This window comes from Phalaenopsis equestris, unplaced genomic scaffold (genome assembly GCF_001263595.1).
Source record: "Phalaenopsis equestris unplaced genomic scaffold, ASM126359v1 Scaffold000255, whole genome shotgun sequence".
In the NCBI taxonomy this organism is placed as follows: domain Eukaryota; kingdom Viridiplantae; phylum Streptophyta; class Magnoliopsida; order Asparagales; family Orchidaceae; genus Phalaenopsis; species Phalaenopsis equestris.
The window spans coordinates 465,377-490,050 of NW_018164697.1; the positions used below are offsets into that span (position 1 = coordinate 465,377).

General features: G+C 38.2%; 1 protein-coding gene across 1 annotated transcript; it reads right to left on the reverse strand.

Moving 5' to 3' along the window:
• Positions 1-24,674, reverse strand: LOC110024349 (elongation factor Ts, mitochondrial). The gene is made up of 9 exons (XM_020724261.1): positions 23,992-24,674; positions 17,616-17,920; positions 17,357-17,529; positions 16,169-16,261; positions 11,685-11,859; positions 10,319-10,503; positions 7,920-8,045; positions 5,777-5,865; positions 1-136 (listed from the first exon to the last, which is right to left on the reverse strand). Exons 2-9 carry the CDS (start codon positions 17,899-17,901, stop codon positions 91-93), a joined length of 1,173 nt encoding a protein of 390 aa, XP_020579920.1. The 5' UTR covers positions 17,902-17,920; positions 23,992-24,674; the 3' UTR covers positions 1-90.

The window sequence follows — 24,674 nt, forward strand, 5'->3', positions numbered from 1 at the left end:
AATAAATATTTGCAAAAAAAAAAAAAAAAAAATTAAGCACATTGCATCCTACTAACATAGATTTTCTCATCAAAGAAAGCTCTTCGGTAATCATGCTGCATGAGCGGCAGTGTTAGCTGAATCAGAAGCTTCAACCCTGCAAGCATTCAAAATGTGAGGAGATGCCAGAAATAGCTGGGAGAAATAAACAGAAATTTTTTGCCTACATTATAATTTGAAGAACTCGGATTTGAAAAATTACATCTTTTTTTTTTTTTTTCAAATCCACTCAAAAATAGAAATTCACAATAAAATCCCAACCTACTTTTTTTTTTTTAACAAATTCACAAAGGTTTGATCATGGCAAGTGAAAAAAGATGAGTTTGACAGTTCAAAAAAAGATACGAGGGGTTATATTGTAAATAACAATATTAATTATTTGGGATGCCATGGTAGTTAGCTAAATATTCTAAGTTTTAAAATCATTTTATGATGTAGGTTAGGAAAGAGGAGCTTGTCATGGAAAAACATTGATTAATGACCAAATAAAAAAAATTAATAATTATAATTGATAGATTTGCTACATAGCACTCCAAAATTTAAAAAAAAATCATTTATTATATTTTGAAAGAATTTTAATATCTACATGATTTCAATTCTTATTACTTTTGATGGCAAATGATGATATATCATTTTAGCTATTATTTTAAGAGTTTGACTAAATTAAATCTTTTATATAGTGTAAGATTAAGGGCTTGTTTGGGAAATTTTTTTACCTGCTTATCATTTCAGACTATCACCACAACTCCGTTTAGGGAATTATTTTTTAGAAATTTTGTCATAGGAAGCTATTTTTTTCAACATGCTAAAATATGGTGGCGGTAAAAAAAAAATGTTATTTGATTTTTTTAATATATATATATATATATATAATTCCCACATCTTTGTAAAAAATTGTTTTCTTCACCCTGACTTTACAATCACCTTTTTACAAGTCTCCACTGCCCCCCTCCCCCCACCCCCACTTGGAGTCTAGGGTGACGCTGTTGTAAGTATATTTCCTTCCCTTTTGACCTAGGCAAGGATTCCCTGATCAACCTTGGTTAAGGGTTTGTAGCTGGAGCGGTCGGCACGACCTTGAATTGCATCTCCATGTGCTTTTTCATCATCTCCCTTATTTTTTTATGCTCTCAAATCCATCCTCCATTCAACTTCCGATGGAGGGGGATGGGCCGAAAATTGGAGGGATGGTGTAAGGGGCGCGGAAAAGCACGATGGATGAAGAAGGGAATTGGGAGTGTGATATGTCTATGATCGAATGAGGGAATTCCACCCTAGATCCATGGGGTAAAGTATCGGGGGAAAAAGAGTTTGGGGTAGAGATGAAGAGTCAGAAAACCAAAAATGCTAATCTTCGAAGGGGAAGATGCACATGAGTGAGTTTATCGGTTGGAAAGATAATTTGCAATCAATGGGTTGACAGAGGAAGAGAAGCTCACGACAACGGGATTATGCTTGGAGGGAAATGCTTCAGCATGGTTTCAGTTAATGGAGGCAAGATATCTGATGCACTCATAAGAGGAGTTTAAGGATTGCTTGTTGGAATGTTTCCAAGCCATTAGGGAAGGAGAACTGCACAAGCAATTCTATGCTCTGACTCAGGAGGTGATGGTTACGGAATATCTGGAAAAGTTCAAGCTCTTGTCAAGGAGGTTGAGGGGCATTTCTGCAGCATGATTGAAATGAAACTTCTTGAAAGGCCTAAAGCCCGACATACGAGCAGCCATCCACCTCTTGAGAAAGTGAGGATTGAGGGAAATGATGAAGCTCTTCAGATGACGGATGATAAGAAATAGGTTAAGAAGATTAGCAAAAGCAACAACACGAGGCTTCTACAAAAGCACATTGACAGCCACAATACCGATGACTCAGATGGTGTTATTTCACAAAGAGACGCCGAAAAAAAGAGTGAGGACCCCTTCCGGAGGGTAATTTCAAGCGCCTTATAGATGCATAAGTGCAGGTAAAAGAGCAAAAAGATTTTGTTACCGATGTGACCAAAAATACGCCACAGGAGATCATTGCAACGAGTGCACCCTTTATCTTTTAGTTCAGGAGGAGGATACAAAGAGTGAGAAATCGGAAGTGCGATGGAGGTGGAGCATTTGCATTTAGATGTGACGGAGGTGTCCCTAAAATTTGTAGTGAGATGATCGTGGAACAACCGATTGGTGTTGGTAAATAACGAAACCACACATAACTTCATCTCAAATCAAGTTATGGTGACCACATGGAAGTTCGGCGTCATGATGGGGACAAGGAAGGTGGAGAAATGTCGCAGAATATGCAAGGGGTTGGTCTGACACTACATGACCTATAGGTGGTGGAAGACTTTCTAAAGAATAAGGCAGCGCATATGGGATTTTGGGGATGAAGTGGCAGCGAACATTGGAGATGGAGTGAAAGTCCTTGACGATGAAGTTCCAAGTGGAGGGTAGGAAGATGGTTTTGAGAGGAGGTGCTAGTTTATGCAAAACCATGGTCAAGTAGATTAGCGGAGAAGTACTGAGCTCCTTAGTGGAGTTGCAGGCATTAAGGAGATACTGGATTCAGAGTTGGCAGAGTTTCCAGAAGGGGTCCAACAGTTTTAATACTAGTTTATGGATGTCTTCCAACAGCCAAATGGGTTACCTCCTCCGATGGAACACGAGAACACTATTACATTGAAGAAAGGGGTTTCTCCCATCAGCGTCATACCATACAAGTACCCTCATATTCAGAAAGAGAGATGCTCGAGGCTGAGATTATCAAGCCTAGTGTGAGCCCTTTTTCCCGTTTTGTCCTCTTGGTGAAGAAAAAAGATGGTTGTTGGAGATTTTGTGCGGGCAATCAGGCTTTGAACAATTAAACAGTGTCAGACAAATTTCCTATTCTTGTGACGGATGAGTTACCAGTTGAGTTGGGGCAATCATTTTTTTTCAAAAATTGATCTTAAATCAGGGTATCACCAGATCGGGATGAATCTTGCGGATGTGCACAAGACAACATTCAGTACATTATCAGTTCTTAGTGATGTTGTTCGGCCTCACCAACACCCCGACATTTCTACCCCTCATGAATAGGGGTTTTCAACTTTATCTCCGGAAATTTGTCTTGGTTTTCTTTGATAACATTATGGTCTACAGGGGTATGTGGGTCACCTAAGAGCAGTCTTGAAGACATTGAGGGAGCATCAGTTGTATGCCAACTTGAAGAAATATTTTTTGCATGGTTACAGGTGGAGTACCTAGGAAATGTGGTGACCTGGATCGGTCCAAGATCGAGACTATGGTTGATTGACCCTTACCAAAGAATTTGAGGGAGTTGAGAGGATGTCTAGGTCTCACCGGCTACTACCGGAAGTTTGTGAGAGGATATGACACGATAGCATAGTCACTGACAAAACAATTAAAGAAAGACAATTTCAAATAGAGGGAAGCAGCGGCAGACATTGATCATTTGAAGAGGGCCATGACTAGCATCCTATTATTAGCATTTCCAAATTTCAGTAAACCAACTGTGGTAGAAACAGATGCGTAAAGGTACGAATTAGGAGCAGTACTCATGCAGGATCAACGTCCAATTGCCTACTTCAACCAGGTTCTTATGACCAGAGCAAGTCCAAAGTCCGTATATGAATGGGAATTGATGGCGATTGTCTCGACCATTCAGAAGTGGCGGCCCTACCTGTTGGGATGGCATTTTTTGGTCATGACAGATCAGAGAAATTTAAAGTATCTTCTGGAGCACTGAGAACCATCAGAGAAGGTTACCCAAATTACTGGGGTATGATTTTGAAATTCAACATCGACCAGGATTGAAGAACAAGGCAACAAACGCACTGTCGAGAAAGGTAGAGGAACCGCAATTGATGGCCCTATCGACACCCTTAGTCATAGATTGGGAAGCCCTGAGATAACGAGATGAGAAGCCGAGGAAGATAAGGGTTGAGCTACTACAGGAACCAAACATTCATCCAAGATATGCATTGAGGGGACAACAACTGCTCCACCAGAAGCGATTCGTGTTACCCAAGACATCAGAGTATATTTCCAAATTATTACAAAAGTTTCATGGCAATGCAATCGGGGAACATTCAGAGGTGAAGAAGACCTACATTCGTCTGACAACAAAATTTTATTGGGTGAGGATGCTCAAGAAATTCGAGAATATGGTGGAAAAATGTGACGAATGTCAGTGGTACCATCCGAGTAAGTATGCATATTTCATTACCTTACGACATTCATACACTGCAGTTTCGATTGCAGCGGTGTTTATCCAGGAAGCAGTCTGTTTAAACTTAGTACCAGAAATCAATTGTTTCGAATAGGGACAAGGTGTTGCTCAGTCATTTTTGGAAAGAGCTATTCAGGTTACAAGAGGCAGTCCTTAAGAGAAACACTGCATATCATCCCTAGACCGATGGACAGAAGAAAGTGATCAACAAGAGTGTGCAAACATACCTACGTTGTTTTGTATCTGATACTTCAAAATTATGGATCGAATATTGGTATAATACTTAGTACCATACCGCAACACAGACCACTCCTTTCAAGATATTATATGAGTGTGTGATTTACCTCAGTTAATATATTGTTGGCATAGTTCTACATGTATCCAACATTGATCAATACTTAGAGGAAAGGGATAAGATACTAGCAAATCATGAAAAGGAAAGCGGATAAAAACAAGAGAGATGTGCAATTTAAACCAGGGGGCATTGTCTACTTTAAACTGAGGCCCTGCCAATAGAAGACATTGGCCAGAAGGAGCAAGAAACTCTCACCGAGATACTTTGGGCCTTGTGAAGTGATGACACTCAACGGGGCAGTGACCTACCGTTTGAAATTACCACTACGTCGGCACTATTCCCAATCTTCCATGTATCACAGTTAAGACGTGTGATTGGAATCATGCACCCTCATCTATACTATCGCTGATGTTGACGGAGGATTGAAGGTGATTCTAGAGCCATTAGAGATCTAAGGAGTGCGCCGAGAAGTGGGGAGGGAAGGAGGTATTGGTTTAGCGGAAATGACTGACAGACTATGAAGCAACAAGGGAGCCTTAAGAGGTAATCCACAAGCAGTTTCCATCCTTCCACTTTGAGGACAAGACTTTTGAGAGGGGAGTAGTGCTACATCCAAAAATGTGTCGGTCCAAGCGAATGCAACCCAGCCAGCCCACAGGCCGGGCCGGTCTATACCACGTAAAGAAAGGGTGGGGTTCACTAGGACCATAATCAAATACTCAAGGAAGAGAAATTAAAGGAGGTTTGGAGGGAAAGTGGGAAAGGGAAGCTTGTAAATGTTTTGGGAGGATTCTATTCAGTGGGATCTAGGAATTGTTTTCTTTCATGCATGTATTTGGCAGCTGTTGTGTTTTTTCCTTTTGGTGGTGTTCCTGGCGAGGTTCAGGGTTGTAGGAGAGCCGATCTACCTCTAAAAAAGTAGATCACTGTCGTATCTTGCTTATTTGTATTTGTTTTTTATCAGCATAGCCCTCGTTTGAGTTTTTCCCCTCTCTCTCTTGCCGTTTCATTGTGGTTTGCTCGCTGATTTTGTTATGGGGTGTATTAAATTGTTTAGGAAAAAAAGATATAACTAGAAAATAACAAAAGCATTTTCTATATGAGGAGAAAAAGATTAAGATTTAACAAAAACAGAATAAAAGACTCAACTTTCCAATGTAAAGATGTCATCTGTTAACTCATGGCTGCAGGTAAAAGATGAAAATTTGACAAAAATAAAATAATTACCTTTGAATACCCTCACCAACTTCAATTCTCAGAAAACTGCCAATCTTCACTGATGATCCAACTTCTTTTGATAGATCACTGAGCAAAGACTGCAGAAAAATATTGTTTTAAGAAAAAAGTAAAGTAGTTGTTCTTTTGGCGCAAATCCTCAATAAATTTACCCAACAGAAATACTCTTTATTTATGCTGCTGTGTAAATTGTGCAAGCATTTCACAAAAACACTCATCATACTATTTTAGACCCAACAAAGAGTGTTAAAAAAGAAAAAAACAGGCACATAACACTCGAACATTCATGCGGAAAGTTGTTTGATGTGCTTCCAGGCCATATACTGCACGGGGATCATCTAAAGGAAGATTTTATTTTTTCCGCTTAAAAAAAATATTACCCGATTAGCCACTTGTGATATGCGCAAGAAATATTTGGAAGTTGAATTCCAAAAATTCTCCAGTTTCTGCATTATTTCTAAGATATGGAAGAGGCTATAACAACTATTATTTTTTCACTCATGTTGGCAACTTGAACTTATTTTTTTCACTTCAAAGGGGTATATTTACCAAGAAAGTATTCAGAGAGCTTTAGGATATTTTATTATCTTACATTAGAATCATTTGAAAGAACCCATCATGTAATGAAATCTATGGCATGTTGGATGTCCCTCAACAGGGGTTGTACCATGTCTGGAATTGGCCTCTTAGACTCACTTGCCTTCTAGGATCACCAGTAGGGCTGTCAAAACAGCTCGTGTTCGGCTCACTAAGAAGCTTGTGTTCGGCTAGTTCGATAAGTTAACGAACCCAACACGAACAACACAAACAAAAATTTTTTCATTCGTGTTCAGCTCATTTTGGCTCAAAATACTACTCATCAAAGATTATATATATATATATATATATATCTTTGATGAGTAGTATTTTTAAAAAAACTTAATTGACTACAAGACTACAAAGATTTATAATCAATTAAAAGTATTAATTAAGAAAATAGAATAAAAAATATTAAATTAGATTCAAATGATGTTTTAATATAAAGAATAATTTTTAACTCTTGTCCAATCCTTAAGATCTTATGGCTACCTGATTAGGATTGTCAAAACGACTCTTTGTTCGTAAACGGCTCGTGTTCGGCTCCCTTAGGAAAAGAGCCTTTAACTCTTGTCCAATCCTTAAGATCTTATGGCTACCTGATTAGGATTGTCAAAACGACTCTTTGTTCGTAAACGGCTCGTGTTCGGCTCACTAAGTAAACGAGTCGAACACGAACACACGTTTTGAGCTCGAAATATAAACAAGCCGAACACGAGCTGAATCTAGGCTCGCTTGTGTGCGTGCGCCTCGTTTACACCCCTAATCACCAGTGCTAGTTCTACTGGTGTTTCTCTAAAGACCTATAGAAAGATATAACTCGTATTACTCTCGTATCAAAATTTATATGAATCCCATCACCTCGGACTTCTCCTAAGATGAGAGTATAATGTGCTTTCCATCATAAATGAATAAATATGCATTTTTGTAGTCATCATTACATGTGTACCGGGCGTACTGCAAATAACGACTTAAAAAGATGTGACATTCATCCACAGCTACCACATCAAATCACATATGCTCTTTGAACTTGTCTCTAATAAAAGAACTCCATGAGGCTCTATTTTCACTTATGTTGACAACTAGAACTCATTTTTTTACAACGAAAGATTACTGAGAGCTTTAGGATATTCTCTTCTGTTACATTAGTATCATTTGGAGTGAAAGAAATGCTAGAAGCTTCTCTGGAAAGAGAAAATAATGGCCTTTTGGATTGAGGTTATCAACCTAGCCTATTTTAGGAAGGACAATGCAAAAGTAAAAAGTTTACTATTATCAACAAAATTATGGAACAGATCGACAGACCATCTAGATATAAGCCTTTCTTTACAGAATTACTAGAATGTCCTCTCTATTTTTCTTTAGCCTTTGGCGCTACTTTCTCTAATGTTATTCTCTAATCTGTAATTTCTCTTCTACAGTAATGAGAAAGGTCTGCCAAGCTTTTCAATCAAGAAAAAAAAAGGTAAACTCATGAAAACTAACTAAATTACAATAAATTTGTATGAGAAAAGTAAAATGCTGTGTCAAAAAAAAAAAAAAAAAAAAAAACCTCTCCCTTAATGTTAATACCATCATTCATAACAAACTTTTGCTCCAACAACACTACCTCTTCAAAGTATTTTCGGAGACGGCCTTCCACCATCTTTTCCATAGCAATTTGGGACTTTCCAGAGCTTTCGGCCTGAAAGAAATTTAAAAAGACAATTGAGGCGTGAATTAACCCTTGTCTCGAACACTACAAAGAAACACTTTAATCAGCAGAACGAGTGCAAGGACAAACAAATAAACTGAACTGGAAATTTGTGTATTTCCTGGATATTAATAATGAATCAAAGCCAATCTACAGATCTAACAGGAGGTTTGAAAAACGGAAAAACTATGAAGAAAAAGAATGAGATACCAAGTTGTGTTCAAATTAAGTTAAGCCTAATGAATTTTACAAAAGACAACAAATACCTTTTGAAATGCATAGAGGTTTAATTGAGTTTTAGCTTGACCATAAATTAAACTTCATATTCAAGTTTTGATTCTTACTCTCATGAATATGTTCTGGTGTAGACTCGTGAATATTCAAGTTATAACTTTTGTGGAAATTCAACAAAATTTGATTGATGAATGGCTTACAATTGCAAATTTTCTTCCACATCTAGTTCATCATTCAAAGAACATTTGTAAAATATAACTTCCTCAATAATCATCATGCAAAATACTCCCAAAAGCATACTGGTCCACTTATAATCTGCAAACAATATACTTAAATATCTTATAATTTCGATTTTTTTCCAGACAATCACTTTATTTTTTATAAAGCAAAAGATGAAATATGAAATATTTATACAATTTATAATTTATTGTTTTCAAAGGCTAACATTGAAAGCAAAAGGCAGCAACTTTTTTTTCACTAAGCAATAATTTAGCTACTTGTAATTGGAAAATATGTTTTAAGACATAATGATTTCACTTCACTCGTTTTGTGTGCCGAATGAAATCATACATTTACGTGACTTTTGAGAAGTTGCAGAGTTTGAGACCAAAGTTAATTCATACATACAACTAAATAATATATTTAATAAAATTTATCAGTTTTCAAAGCATGGTTTACAATTTTAAGTAACCAATGATCTAAAAAACATAAAACACAAAATAGAGAATTCTATTGTCAATTAAATTTAAGTAATACTCATGTAACAAAATTAACAAATCTACCCCAAAGAGCATTCTATTTTCGGCCAATGAGAAACTGCAATATATTTACGTACTATTGCTTTATTATAAGGGAGATTTACATACATGCCACACAATTTCTATGTATTTACATATATAGCACCTAAAGTATGATATTTATATCTATAACATTTTAGTGTCTTAACCTATGCATGAAAAAATGTGTTTCACTTTTAAAAAGTTAGGATTAGTGGTATTTTTTTTATGTAATATTAAAGATTTGAGTGCTCTTAATACCGGAACTAACTCAAAACCAGGGGAAACAGAAATAATTTCATTAATCAACTGAATTAGGGCTATAGAACACGACTCTAAATTGAAATAAAATGCAACCACAACAGTTCCCGGCTAGGGTCGGAAGAGAAGATCCGATGGCAGTGGTGGCATCGGCGAGGTGGTTGAGGAGTAGTAGTGGTAGGGGGCAGGTGAGGGTGAAGGCCACCGGTGGTTGGGTATGAGGGGAAAGGGATAGGAGGCTGATGGTGGATTTGAGAGAGGATGGACAGCAGGTAGGACTGCAGGGAAAGGTTGGTAGGGTGCTGGTTGGAGGCCTGAAGGGCTGGACAGCAATGGTTGCTGCAGAGGAAGGGATGCCAGGGTGCTGGAAGGTGGCCTGGACAGCAACAGTTGCTACAGGGGAAGGGATAATAGGGTGCTGGGACGTAGATTGGAGGGCTGGACAGCAAGGCTGCAGCAGTAAAAGGAGGCGTCAGGACAGCTGAGAGGAGATGGGTGGCTGGCGGCTAAGGAAGGTGAACGAGAAGTGATAGGGAGGGGAATATGAGAGGATGCAGCACCACCTCGGAGCAGGGTACAACAAAGCACCACCCGTCGTCAGATACAGCCAGAGCAAGGAAGAAGGAGACTTCAAGGAGAATCTGAAACAACAATCACACCAAAACATAACCCTAATTCCTCCAAACCGCAATTAAAAAGACACCCATAAGGAAAAAACAAAAAAGGGAGGTAGGGGAAGGGCTGGCGGCAATGTCGCCCCTCCCAAATAGCCGCCCGGTCCAATTGCGACCTGAACCGGGCTCAAAGAAACAGGTAGAACGGGTTCCTCCTGAGCCGGCTGACTCCCTAGAACGTGTCAGTTCTTCTTGTAAATATAGTAAAAGTTTAGGTGTTAGATGTGTAAATATATAAGAATTGTGTGGTATACATCTAAATCCCCCTAATATAAATCACAAGACAAAAAACCTCCAAGTAATCAGGTTGAAGAATTACCAGAGATTTAAGAATGTCTCGTTCATTTTCTATTGCTTCAGAAGAAACATTTTCTCTCGCTAAGAACAATGGCTTCGCGGCCACAACGTGCATCGCTAATGAGGAACCGACCTTTCTAAGAGGCTCTAATGAAGCACTGTTATCTTCAGCTTCAATAGTAAGCATTCCAGCGATACGACCCAAACCTGAAAAGATGAAGTGAAATGTTGGTATTAAAATCCAAAGAAAAAAAATCACATTTTTATAACGGGCGTTTACAAACATACCACCCAATTCCTATGTATTTACATATCTAACATCAAACTTTACTTTTTTACATTTATACCACCCAAATTTTTCACCCAAATTTTTCACATCACATAACAAAATACCACTATTTTAACTTTTAAAAGTGAATACACCATTTTCATGCATGCATATGTAAGGTAGCAAATATGTAAAAATTGAAGTTTAGGCTTAGAGATGTAAATACATAGGAATTAAGGGGTACCTATGTAACTCTTCTTTTAAAATACAAGACACTATAGTTAAGGTAACTATTAATTGAATTAATATCTTATGAAGTTTCGTAACAAATTGTCAGATATATTGCCCATAATTGCAATGGAAGTTCAAAAAAAATTTCTGTTACAAGAAAAATTCTATCGTTGCAATTATGTCTGACACAACGAAGTCCATTAGAGCATGCTTATACACACTGCAAAATTGGACGCATTCATCATTTATAATTTTTACAAGGTAGAAAATAGTGCTGTAATAAATTTTTTAAATCCTTAATTAATTGTAGATTATTATGTTACTTTCTTGTTTTTTTCCCTTTTTATATGTCCCGTAATGAAAATATGACACTAAATTGGACTCAATGGACAAAAAGGATTCATATAGCCGACCCCACGTAGTGGGACTAAGGCTTTGTTGTTGTTGTTGTATGTCCTGTAATATTGCATCCACTCTATCCACTGGAATAAGAAAATATCTAGGATCCTTCCCTCATATTTCGGCATAGATTTATACAAATTAAGGCTCAATCACACACAATTATATGCAATAAAAATCAATTCCTTGAAACCAATTATAAACCATATTTAAATCATTTCTTCATAGATTCAAATTAAGTTTACTCAAGAAAAGAATTGGTACATACCAAAAACTTAGTAGTGCGGAAAACTATTTATCTGCCTATAAGAAATGTTGTAGCTTGGCAAATATTTCTATATTTACCAATTTCAGGAATATTTTGTCTATATTTGTTTCGTTATTACAGAAAACTTTTAAAGACCGATGAACACAAACAAACTTAAAGTGTTGCATTCTGCTGTAAAAGGAACAATGGCAAAAAAGTTACAGGCATTTACTAGTGACATACCTGGTTGAGGGCAAGAATGAAGGTAGGAGCAAACAACCCCATGTGAAAAAGTAGACATTGCATATCCTCTTCTAAACTTTACATTCTCACCAACCATAGCAGCAACTTCTGTGATTGCGCTTTGCACTGTAGTTTCCCCCGAAATTTTTGGATGACTTAAATCAATATTCATGTCCTACAAAAAAAAGGAAGATTTATTACATTTGTACCACTCCATTTCTATTTACTTACATATTTAACGCCTAAATTTCAATTTTACTAATGTACCACATTACAAATGCATGAAAATGTGTATTCCATTTTTTAAAAATTAAAATGATTGTATTTTTTTTGTGGTATGAAAGGCTTGGGTGGCATATATATAAAAAGCAAGAGTTTGGGTGTTAGAAATGTAAATACATAGGAATTTGGCGGCGTGTTCCGTAAATGCGCCAAACACAAAAGCATTTGTAGGTAAAAAAAAAATTATGACAATATTCGTATAGGAATTTATTGCAACGATTCACTCCAAATTATTAGAGAGCAATTCGAAACCGCTTCACCGCATTTTGATGTGAAGTATGCTATGTGCTGAAGTTTCTCTGTCATCACAAAGTAAAATAAGCATTCGATAGTAGACGAGTAGAGCAAAAACACTTCTCTCTTTTGCAACCCAAAAGTTCCTTGAACTCCTTCCTGTATTTTATTACAAAAAATCTTTTGTTGTATCGTTAAATCTTTAGCATGATATACAACGTTATCTGCAACTCAAGAGTTTGTCCCACAGGCCCCCACGGTACTCCATAGGAATATAGCAATGTATTATTAAAAATGACTTCTAACATTGATGCATTATATCATTGAATATTGTTGAATCTAAAAATGTCTGAGAAACACACCAAAAATGGCGTTCTGCTAGGAAGTGGTTAGAGAGAGAGAGAGAGCGGTAGAGAATAGTAGAAGTGTCTTATTCATGATATGGACACCTCTTTATAGACAAATGTCCCAATATTACAAAAATACGTATTAGCCCCCTCATTATTAACTTTTCAGGGGGATTTTTTTGGTAAATATAGAGTTATTTACATACAATAAGACTGGGGGCGGATTCGATCAATGTGGGTCATTGATCATTCGGTAAGCCTTGACTCGATCTATATCTAGTCCAAAATAGTGCTCCCCGTCGATTGTCCTGAAGTTTGACTACCGCACTGCGGAAGCTTCTCCTGGCGTCTTTTATCGATCATTCGAACAATGTGCTTCTGTCACCAACATTCATCCAAAACGTTCGTCGAACGCTATGTTCGATCGTCCGCATCTACTTCCTAAGCCGTTCACCTGCTTAAAGATTCATGTTGATATATTTTTATATGTGCAGATTTAGTTCCTCAATTTTCTTACTCCTTGGAAGCTGTACAGTACACGAGGATAAGAGAATTTTTTAACATAAAATAGTTAAATAACATTATTGCTCAATAATGGATTTCTTTGGATTTATGTGCCCAGGTCATTATCAATAAGCTTTAAAGCAAAGGATTTTCCACCGTCTTTTTATCTTTTGGCTTATTTGTCTTATGTCCTCCTTTCGTGTTTTTTGTGATGTCTAGCGAAGGAGTGTCGCCTTCCAATGTTGGCGCGGGCTTGTAAGTTGGACGTGAAGCGTAAGCCAGCAGGTGAGGTATTCGCGGAAGGGGTGAAGTAGGAAGAGAGCTGAGCCCAAGCTAAAAGTTGGCGATCGAGAGAGCCGACCAGATTCTTTTAATTTCCCTATAGGGCCACCCTAGAACAGAGTTGAAGGACATGCTAGGTGTCGTCCTGATGATCATCCTACGGGGCACATGCTAGAGGTGAGTGTTCCTACTGTAAGAGAGAGATTGTCCGCACAAGTGGCTGTGGGGTCTGCGGTTCCCCAGAGGGGTCCTGAGAAGGCAGCGGTTGATGCTGAGACGTCTTCGATAGACTAGGAGCTGACTTTTTTCTGAAGGTGGAGGACAAGGGAAAGCCGGTGAGGACATTCTTTTTACACTACATCTGAATGGGGGAGAATTCTTGGTATGTTAGCTTGAATAACTTTTTGCATTTCTTTTTTCAACAACTATAGTCGTGACTATCGATTCTGTATCGATAGAAATTGACGTTGGTCCTAAGAATGAAGCGTCGGTTGTGGATCATGTTGCGGTTGAGAGAGTGGGTAGGGGACAAGTTGTCGCGGAGGGAGCAAATATGACGGAACTGAGTGCACTGGAACAAGGTGCTGAGCAGGATGTCGAGGATGAGGGTGTTGAAGGTCAGGGTGCTGGCCGTCAAGTTTTTTCTGGTGTTGTGAGAGAGGAGGAGGTGACCGGAGGGCATCGCGTGTCCTCAGACTTCATACTAGGCCGCCTTGCTGATATGAAGGAGCATTTTCTTTGTTTTATGGGGTATCCTCGAGGAGATGACAATGAAAGAATTACTAAGGTTTTTAAGAGAGTCAATCAGGTGGAGAGGGAAGTTATTGCACTGTGCGAGGAACTTGCAGCTTTCTACGGGGAGAAGCTTGCCGATCGAGGGGAAGATATGTGTCTGTGTTCAAAACTGTAGGGTGAAGGCGTTTTTCGGCTGCCTTTGTACCTCGATCCACATTGGTTGGTTCTCCTCCACAGGGGCAGATCCGACGCTGTTTTAGTATAGACCATCGTCGGGTTTTTCCTGTAGGTGGATCACTCTCCTTCCATTATTGGCAAATAGTTCTCCTTAAGAGGGGTTTAGTGTTTCTTGTCGTACTGGCTCTTCTCTGGAACTGGAGCCACTGCTAGGGCAGCGACCGCCCTAAGTAGTTCTGTAAATTGTCCTGAGAACTGGTTAGTGATCTGCGTTCTCAAGTCTTGCAGGCCTTGTTAGACGAAGTCTTTCAAAAACATGTTTCTCCTCCTACGTTCATCTGATTGGAATCTTCTTGTTGTTGCTGTTGGGCTCCTCTTGTTGATGGTATGTTTCCATGCTCATCGCACCTTAAAAGATGTTGAATCCAAAAGTGTCCGGAAAACACACTCAATGAATGGAAAGTTCCGCTATGAACTGATTAGAGAGAGAGAGCAATATAGAATAGTAAAAAGAGAGTATCTTATTTATGACGTGGACCCCTATTTATAGGTCAAGGTCCCAATATTATAAAAGTACAAATTAGTTCCCTCATAATTATCTTTTTAGGGGATTTTTTGGTAATTACAGGGTTATTTGTATATAATAAGAGCGGGGGCTCATTCGATCGATGAGAGTCGTCGATCGCCCGATAAATCTTGACTCGATCGATATCTAGTCCGAAAAAGTGCTCCCCGTCAATCGTCCTGAAGGTTGACTACTGCTCTGCAGGAGCTTCTCCTGGTTCCTTCTATCGATCGTTCGAACAAGGTGCTTTTGTCGCCAACATTAATCCAAAACGATCATCAAAGACTATGTTTAATCATCCGCATCTACATTCTGAGCCGTTAATCTGTTTTTAGATTTGTGTTGACATATTTTATATGTATAAATATCAACTCAATAAAGGGGCATCTGCTTACATACAACGCAATTCTGACATATTTACATATTTAACACTAAATTTTTCTATTTACATGCATAACACTCAAATCGTTAACATGACATCAAAATTACAACTCTTCCTAACTTTATAAAAGAGAGATACACCTTTTCATGCATAGTATTCTAATACCAAAGTGTTATAAATGTGAATATAAAACTTTAGGTGTTAGATATGTAAATACATAAGAGTTTTATGTTACGTGTGTAAATTTCGCTTCAATTAATTCAGTTCTGATAGGAATAAGTTGACTCAGCCTAGTAAAGTTGGTTTACGAATAATAGAATTACTTCTATATGAGATTTTAACAGTAGTTATTACTTTTTATGCACTACAGTTCATACGGTAGTTCAAAGATCTGCAGCTTCAGGCCATTCATGAGTTTCTTATTCCTTTCACTGCTTTTGCATGGCAGGTCGAACTTGCACTGTGTGACAATGACAACATTAATCTTTCCAGGCTGAGCCAGGAAATATGCATGCTATATTGGATCAAATTTCTGAGCTATTTTTTGTTACATCTTTCAGCTTCTCATGCTAGAGGAACAGTTTCTCATCAAAGATGTGTTTAAAATACAACAACCAGGTGGGATATTCTTCATAAATTTACAAATGCATACCAGTTTCTTCTAAAAAATTTGTCCTTAATCATGTTCACCAACTTAACTAGAAAGCTCTGGCTACCATTTAAAGCACATAAGACAACTTGTTGGAAAAACTTAAAACGGGTTTCCAATTAAGAATTATGAAATGCAAGGTGATATCATGGTATCCTCAAATCAAGAAAAAAAATTGCAAATTAATTCTTTCCAACACATGAAGCATAGAAGAAAAATTGATATTTACAGCAAAGATGAGAAACAAGCATGCCACAATGTTACATTGAGGACAATACTTCAGATAGCATGAAATCATAATAAGAAAATTCCCATTAATGGGTGCACCTGTAGGTATTCAGAACCAAAATGAAAGGCCGCTTCTTGACCCTCTTGTGGAGGACCAATAGATGATAGAGCAGTTCTAGCCAAAGTCAAAGCCTGCAAAATATGAACACAATTACAGGAATTTAAAATGCTTTAACATAACAAAATAAATCCCATGAAGCGCTAAACAACAAAAGAGACTTATGCATAGCATGTTGCCAATGCTTCTTAAAAAACATTTATTCACGGCTGAAATAACTGCTGCAAAAACTTAGAATGGGATTTCTCCAAAGGAACAGCGTGAAAATATTTGAACCTCTTATAACCTGTCAAGCTATTGGAAAAAAGGAAGTCAACCTATGTCCTCTGATAATGCATCTTCCTAACATGGCACCACGCTCCACCACGTTAAAACGTAAGAATAATGATAAAAACAGGACATTTGCATGTGTGTACACAAGAATTCTTATATATTTACATATCTAACACCGGAGCTTTGATATTTACATACATAACACTCAAATCCTTAACATCAAATCAAAATAACCATTATTATTAGCTTTGTAAAATGAAATGCACATTTTCATGCATAGGTTTGTAACGCAAAAGTGTTGTAAATGTAATATCAAACTATATTTGTTAGATTTGCAAATAAATAAGAATTGTGTGGTATGTATGTAAATCTTCCTAAAAAAATGTGCTTTCTTCATCAGCACTCTGAAAAGGAAAAAGCTCCACCACAGTATAGGCATAAGCCATAAAAACAGGTTTTTGGTCAATCATATGCAACTCTACTTATTAAGGTGAAAGCTCATGTGCCATAAATGTTAGATCAAAAATGCCAGCACGAGAACATATTTCCCCACCAGATGTATTGGTGTGGTTTCCTCCACCTATGACACCAAAATTTCTGGTAAACCATAAATTCTTATGTTCGCTTATTCTTCAAGAATATACTTTTAGAAAGGAAAATGTGATTTCAAAAAAAAAAAAAAAACTCTTGCAAACCTTAGAAAAGTAATATACTTACAAAGCAAATAGCTAAAGAAGCACTAATCCAAGTATTATTAATGCAGTTAGCAGTATATTAACCTTAGTAAATTAATGCAGTATACTCAAGTACGGTAAAATTAAACAGCTATACAAAATTTGAATGAGAACAAAGAAAAAAAATAATAATCAATTAACAGAAATGAAATGAAAACCAACCAAGTGTTGAAATACATCATTCCTAGCAACGAAATCTGTCTCACAATTAAGCTCAATAATGGCGGCCCTGTTATCAGATTCTGCCACTGCCACGAAACCCTCAGCAGCAATCCTAGATGACTTTTTTGAAGCAAGAACCACTCCTCTTTTTCGTAGGTCCTTTTGTGCAGCCTCTGGATTAAACCACAATAAAATGAAGGCGGCGAAAGATAGTGAACTTTTGTGCTTAAAATGACATAATAATCAAATAACCCCCTACCAATATCCCATTTGCAATCAATAAGAGCAGATTTTACATGTTTGATTGGAGCACTTGTCCTCTCCCTCAGCTGTTTAATAAGATTCATCTGCTCTGAAGCAGAAACTTCTAAAGAAAACCATCTAATAGTGGCTGAATTCAAAGAAAAAGGAGCGAGAAAATCTCTCGGTTGAACGAGTCTGTTTCCTCTACATGCCCATGTAGCGTAACTATGTCTAAGGTTCCCACAAACACTTGCATCTAGGAGGAATTTAATTGATCTCTTAGCAGTCCAATAACTGATCATATTGGAGTTAACAAACTTCCTGATGAGAAAAACAAAAAAAAAGTGTATAAAACAAATTAACACTGCTTAGATTTTAAACTAGCATAAGAAAATTCACCTCGCTAACTGAACAGAATCAATCAGAAACAGCCAAAGAAAAAAAGCAATGTTTGCATGCATAACAGTCAATTCTTATGTATTTACATATCAAACACTAAACTTCATTTTTTACATATATGACATCTTACCCATGCATGAAAAATAATATTTTACTTTTTAAAAGTTAACATGGTTGTATATTTGACGTGATATTGGTATAAATGTAAAAATAAAGTTTAGGTACTAGATATGTAAATACATAAGAATTGGGTGGTATGTATGTAAATGCCCCAAGAATAAACTGGGAGATGGGGAAATACAAATGTTTTTGGCTGGGGGAAACAATGCAAAGGCTAGAGATGAACCATGGAATAAGATGATATAAACAGAAGAATCCTAATGGTGCACAGCTCAAACAAGCATGTGTAAACCTGCTTCAAATCGAAAGGTTAAAAAGGAGAACAATAAAAAATTGAACTTCAAGTTTGGTCAACAATCAAAAGCCAGTACACGCATAAATTGAAAACTGCAAATTCACAGATTATATATATGTGTGTGTGTTGAATTTCAGAATAATGCTGAATGTTTTTATTGATATGAAGATACAAATAACCTAACATGAATCCTAGAATATGAAAGACAATAAAAAGAACATAACAGAAAAAAATATAATAACAGAAAAAAATATATATAACACCTAATATCTCCAATTAATCAATTCATATAAATTATTTGGAGATAAAAGAAATAACTTAAAATAAGAATGCCTAAAATAGAGGAAAAAAAATAAAATCCAAGAAAATAAATCTAAAAAAGAAAAAGAAATAAAACTAACCCTCAGAGCTTCTAATATGAATAAATTATTTTTAATATAACTTCTAACGCCCCCTCTCAAGTTAAAACGAAAACCATGTTCAACTTAGATTTGAAAACATTAAACAATAAGGGAGAAAAATTCAGTGAAGTTGATGATACAGGAGAACTCTCAAACCACAAAAAAAAACTTTTATTAATAGGAAACAAAGGATACAACACATAAAAACTAGAAATAACATCACCAAAACACAAAATGACACAAATGGACCCGTCAAGAGTGTATTCCAAGGGCGGTGGAGGTAGGCTAGGTGGATCGAGATGGTTGGCTAGTAAACGGGAATGCTGGACGGCGAGTGAGAAGGTTGTATAGCGAGCAGGGAGTCTGTATAGCGAGTGGGGAAGGCTGGACAGCTAGCGGGAAGGTCGTAAAGCAAGCGGGGAGGCTGAACAGCAAGCAGGGCAGGATGGACAGCAAGCAGGGAAGGCTAGACAGCAAGAGGGCAGGCCGGACAGCAAGCGGGGAAGCTTTTGCGGGTGGCCGGCACCGGACAGCAAGCGGGGAAGCTTTTGCGGGTGGCCGGCAGCTAAGGAACGTAAAGGAGAAGAGGCAGGGAAGATAAAAGTAGAGATATAATCACCACCTTGGAGTATGATACAGCCGGAGCATCACCACCTCCTCGGATACAGCTCATAAAGGAAAAAAGAACTCATCACAAAAATAAAAAAACAACACACAGTAGAAACTCACCATACTCTTAGCAAACCAACATACATATAACCCTAACTAGGCGGGAAACAAAAAAGAAGAAAAGAGGGGAAAGGAAAGAGGAGGAGACGCAAATATTAGAACACCAATGCCGCCTCTCCCCTAAGTTCCGCTCAATATGGGCAAGAGACGCGAAAAAACAGGTCGCCTAGTTTGCCTGATGTCGCTCGCCCCATTGAATGTACCGGTCGGTTCAGCTAGCTACTTGTTTTTCTGTCTCCTCTGGACCAGCGACAATGCGAGAACCCGCTTCCGCGGCCACGCAAGGGAAGCCCAGCGTCGATCTCCCGAGGTTGGGCGAGCTTCGAATTTATTTGTCGAAACTTCAAGCTCCTCATAATACTGTGTCACGTAGGCAATGTTGAATAGCCCTCTGGCAGGTCGGTCATGTATATGTTGTCGTTCCAAAGCACACTTTGGTAGAATAAATATTCGTCCATCTTTGGCACGCACTGAGTTGGAGCTGTAGGAAGACGAGTACTTTCACTAAGCATGTATCGAGCCATCTCAGTTGTAAACCGCTTCTTCCACTCATAATCGGCTGAGTGCATCTCATGAACTAGTATGTAAGAAGAAGTCAAATCTGGGGTGATAACAATTGAAGGGAAGAGTGAAAAATAACGAGGAGATGATGTGGCCACCGCTGCAAGTTTTGCCACAGCTGCAGTAGCTTAAATAATTTCTTTAGCTCTTTCACAGAGATGAATATAGCCTCCTTAATTACAAACAATTCTCGATGACGAGCCACAAAATCAAGCTTTTCATAGTGGTTCTTATAATCATGTCAATGCAGAGGTGCAAGCACTTTTCCAAGCCACCAAAAGTATTAAATAAAGTACAATCAATATCAAATGCACAACGAAATGAAAATAAACAGAAACTAAATAAAATACAAAAAATATTGAATAAAGTATAAATAATATAATAATAAATACTCCAATCACACTCCTACTATCACACCAGTAATTTGTTTCCTTAACTTTGTCATCTAGCTTGCATCTTTTATGTCTATAGCACAGTGGTGAAAGCATTATTCTCAAGCTGTGATAAAGAATGTCCAAAACGGTACTCAAATTCCTCAGCAGATACATGCTCCTGATCCTCGTTCGCCCTACAGAAGTCGACGTCAATGCGAGAAGAATGTCACCGAATATAATTGTGAACTGTCATCGTGGCAATCACAATTTGCACAAGTTTGGGAAACGAGTAAGATGACATATCACGGAGTATAACTCATTTCTTCTTCTAAACACCAAAAATCCTCTCAATGACAACGTGTAAGGAGGAATATTTTTTATTGAACATTTACTTTCTGCCTCGTGTTACATTGTTTGTTCGCACAAAGTTTGGTATGTAGTATCTCTTATCAAACTATGACTTAAGATACCCTCCCCGCAAAAGATATTCAGCATTAACAAAATAACATTTGTCTAATATGCATTGTATAATTAGTTATGAGGTAAAAGTGAATTACGAGAGTAGCTGAGTCTCAAGCGTACCTGCAGGAGGATGTAGGAAGTTGTACAAAGTTGTACTTATTATTTCGTGTTGCAGCTTTGAAAATTATGTCATGTGTACTGCCGTCTTAATCGGTCATGACAAAAGTGAAACACTTGTTGAAGTTGCATACAGTCGTGACATTCTGCGTTAGCAACCCGCAACAGCCGACGAATGCAATCTTCTTATTATTTGGAACACGTGCATCAACGCGCGTTCCATGAATTATTTTAATACAATTCTGGAAAGAAAATGATGGGTTGCGTGATAAAATTGTTTTTTTTTTGTAAATTGAATATAATAAATTTAAAACATTACCTTAAAGAATGATAACGACATGTGTCGTGCATTGTGAGAAATCTTTATGGGAGTTCATTCGAACGTTAGGTCTATTGGTTTATGACTTGTGAAGAAATACTCATAAATGTCTTCAACCCCACTGAGAAGTATCTGTAAATTGTTTCAGATAAGTGTTAGATCTCTTCATTGCTCTTCGCATTGATTCATTCTGAGATAATATGCAGAGGGTTCTCGTCAGCATCTCTCACAAAGTCGTTCTGGAAGTTGTACTTATTATTTTGTGTTGCAGCTTTGAAAATTATGTCATGTGTTCTGTCGTCTTAATCGGTCAAGACAAAAGTTAAACACTTGTTGAAGTTGCATACAGTCGTGACATTCTGCGTTAGCAACCCGCAACAGCCGATGAATGCAATCTTCTTATTATTTGGAACACGTGCATCAACGCGCGTTCCATGAATTATTTTAATACAATTCTGGACAGAAAATGATGGGTTGCGTGATAAAATTGTTTTTTTTTTGTAAATTGAATATAATAAATTTAAAACATTACCTTAAAGAATGACATGTGTCGTGCATCGTGTGAAATCTTTATGGGAGTTCATTCGAACGTTGGGTCTATTGGTTTTATGACTTGTGAAGAAATACTCATAAATGTCTTCAACCCCACTGAGAAATATCTGCAAATTGTTTCAAATAAGCGTTAGATCTCTTCATTGCTCCTCGCATTGATTCATTCTGAGATAATATGCAAAGGGTTCTCGTCAGCATCTCTCACAAAGTCGTTCTGGAAGAGTCATGAAGTCCATGTTTTATGTGTAGTTCCTCCAACAAATCGTTGAATATCACTTGTGTTATGCAGAACATATTGTTAAATCTTATTGGGTGGTTTGCAAGTAACTCTCCAACCCATTTGTCATCAATATATGAGAATGTCATACAAGAAGAGCAATCTATGCACAAGTTATAATATTCGTACATCAAACATACGACAACTGCAAATCTTCTACGCTTTTCTCTGGTTGCATCCATGTATATCATTATTGTATTGGCTGACACAGAAGCATCAATGAATTATTTACAATTATATTAGGTTACGAACAACACCATAAACATATAAGCATCACTGAATAAGACATGTCTCAAACAGCTGAAATATCTATAGCAAAATGAAAAACAATACACAGGCATAAATTTCCCAAGTGATTGTAAATAAAAAAATTTCTCAAATGTTCCTGCGGTTATAAAAATATCATATGTACGTCACCACCTTATGGTCTTCGGGCATCTTGACAAAAAAATCTCTACGGGTCGGTTCTTCAAGCAACTCTATTGCAAACAAGTACAGTGACAACTCCTCATAAATTTTCCTAATTTCATTCATAATTTGCAGAACCTGGTCGACATAATGTTCTTGAGACGTGCAGGATTCAACGTTGTATGAAGCCACCAGCTCTGACATCTGGCTTTTAAGGATAGCAACTCCCATTTTCTTTTTATTCTCAACCCGATGATGCTTAGGATGACAGGTAGACTTAAGTTCATGAAGGTCCAGGCTGAGGACTTCGGTGGAATCACTCAATTGGTCGGCTCACAAGTTCTCGTGGGTGCCACCAAACCCTCTCTTACTGGGAGCACGAGCATTGTTGCTCGTAGCAACGACACCTCGAAACATTTGATACAACATATTCTCCAACTCAAAATCAAATCCACTGATATTAAATTTATTTGTAGCTGACACCGACTACAAATTCATAACATATACTTCAATTTAAAAATAAAATGAAATTGACCAAATTAGAGAACATGACAAAAATGTTTTCCGCAAGTCTTTCTGCCCGTTACTCATCGACAGCATCAATGCTTCGCTTCACCGGATCCCACCCCAGACCAGCTGATCTCTGTTTTGATTCCTTTCAAAATTTTCAATCATTTTTTAGTTGATCTCACTTATTCTTTAATTGCACCATATCTTACTTTTTGTCTGTATTTTTCTTTAATTTTTTTATAATGTTTCATCACTTTTTCTTGTTGAAATATGTTGTAGACCTATTTCACAGATTCAACTCCTTGAGGCAAATGTCACAAAATATTATATTTGTTTCTTTGTCCTATATTGCGTGTGTACCCGTGTGTACCCGCCTGTTTGGTTTTAACCGTTGTATTGCAATGATGAAAAAATTAAAGTTACAAAAATAAAAAAAATGCAGCAAAGTATGCACACAATGACATTATCGCGGTGTACCCGCCTCTTTGGTTTTAACCGTTGTATTACAATGATGAAAAATTTAAAGTTACAAAAATAAAAAAATGCAGCAAAGTATGCACACAATGACATTATCGCACGCACCCCGCCACACCAAACCAAACCAAACCAAAACATCATTCACAGATGCAAACCCCACCACAAGAACAACACACCAAAATAAATTCACCAAAAGCAAACCATGCACCGATATTCTAATCCTAGGGCCTCCTCTAGAAAAAGGATGATCCATCACATAGGAATATGGCTGCACCGACTAATGTTGGCCAACGCACTCAACTTGTGTGGGCGACTGAACACACAGGCCTACCAAAACTAAAGCCTAGGGCTAGCTATGAAGGAAAAGACGAAGGGTTTGAGATGGTTATACCGACGAGTTGGTTGTTCGTCGTCCGGAGAAGTTCGGGAGAAGCTCTCCCCGAAAAGAGAGAAGACTTTCACGCTTTTCCGCACTACGGTATCGTCTCTGTCCGTCGATTCTAAGGCACTCCGGCGAGGTTTCCGACCACCGGGGAATAAGGGGCCCACGACGCGGTTGGGAGGAGGAGCTTGTTGGGGGCGTAAAAGAAAATTGTAGGGGAGAGGGGATAATCTCTGTCCTAGGTTCTGCGTGCGAAGGAGGTGACAGCCGGCTGTGGAACGCCGGCTTGAGGTCCGCACGTCGGAGTAGGCTTCGCTGGGAGGAGAGAAAGCCGAAGAAAGGGGGCTGCGGTCGCTAGCGTTGAAGGTGACGCGAAGGATCAGGGATCCCACGAAGGCTTCGCTTGAGAGAAGGCTAAGGCCTGCGAGAGCTCGACGCCGGCGTCGAGGAAGGCCTGCAAGACGCCTCCGGCAAGGACCGAACAGCCCGTGCGTGCTAAGAAGGCAACGAAAAGAACGGCCGAGCGTCTGCGCCAAGGAAGCCTTGGACGGGAGTCTCGGCACGGAGGAGAGCGTCGGCGGTGCAGCGTTCGCCGGCGAGGAGCTTCGAGCGAGAGTGAGCGCGCGAGGGCCTAGGGCACGCGGAAGTAGTTTAGGGGCAGGCGTCTGGCTGCTTCCAGTAAAATTTAGGTG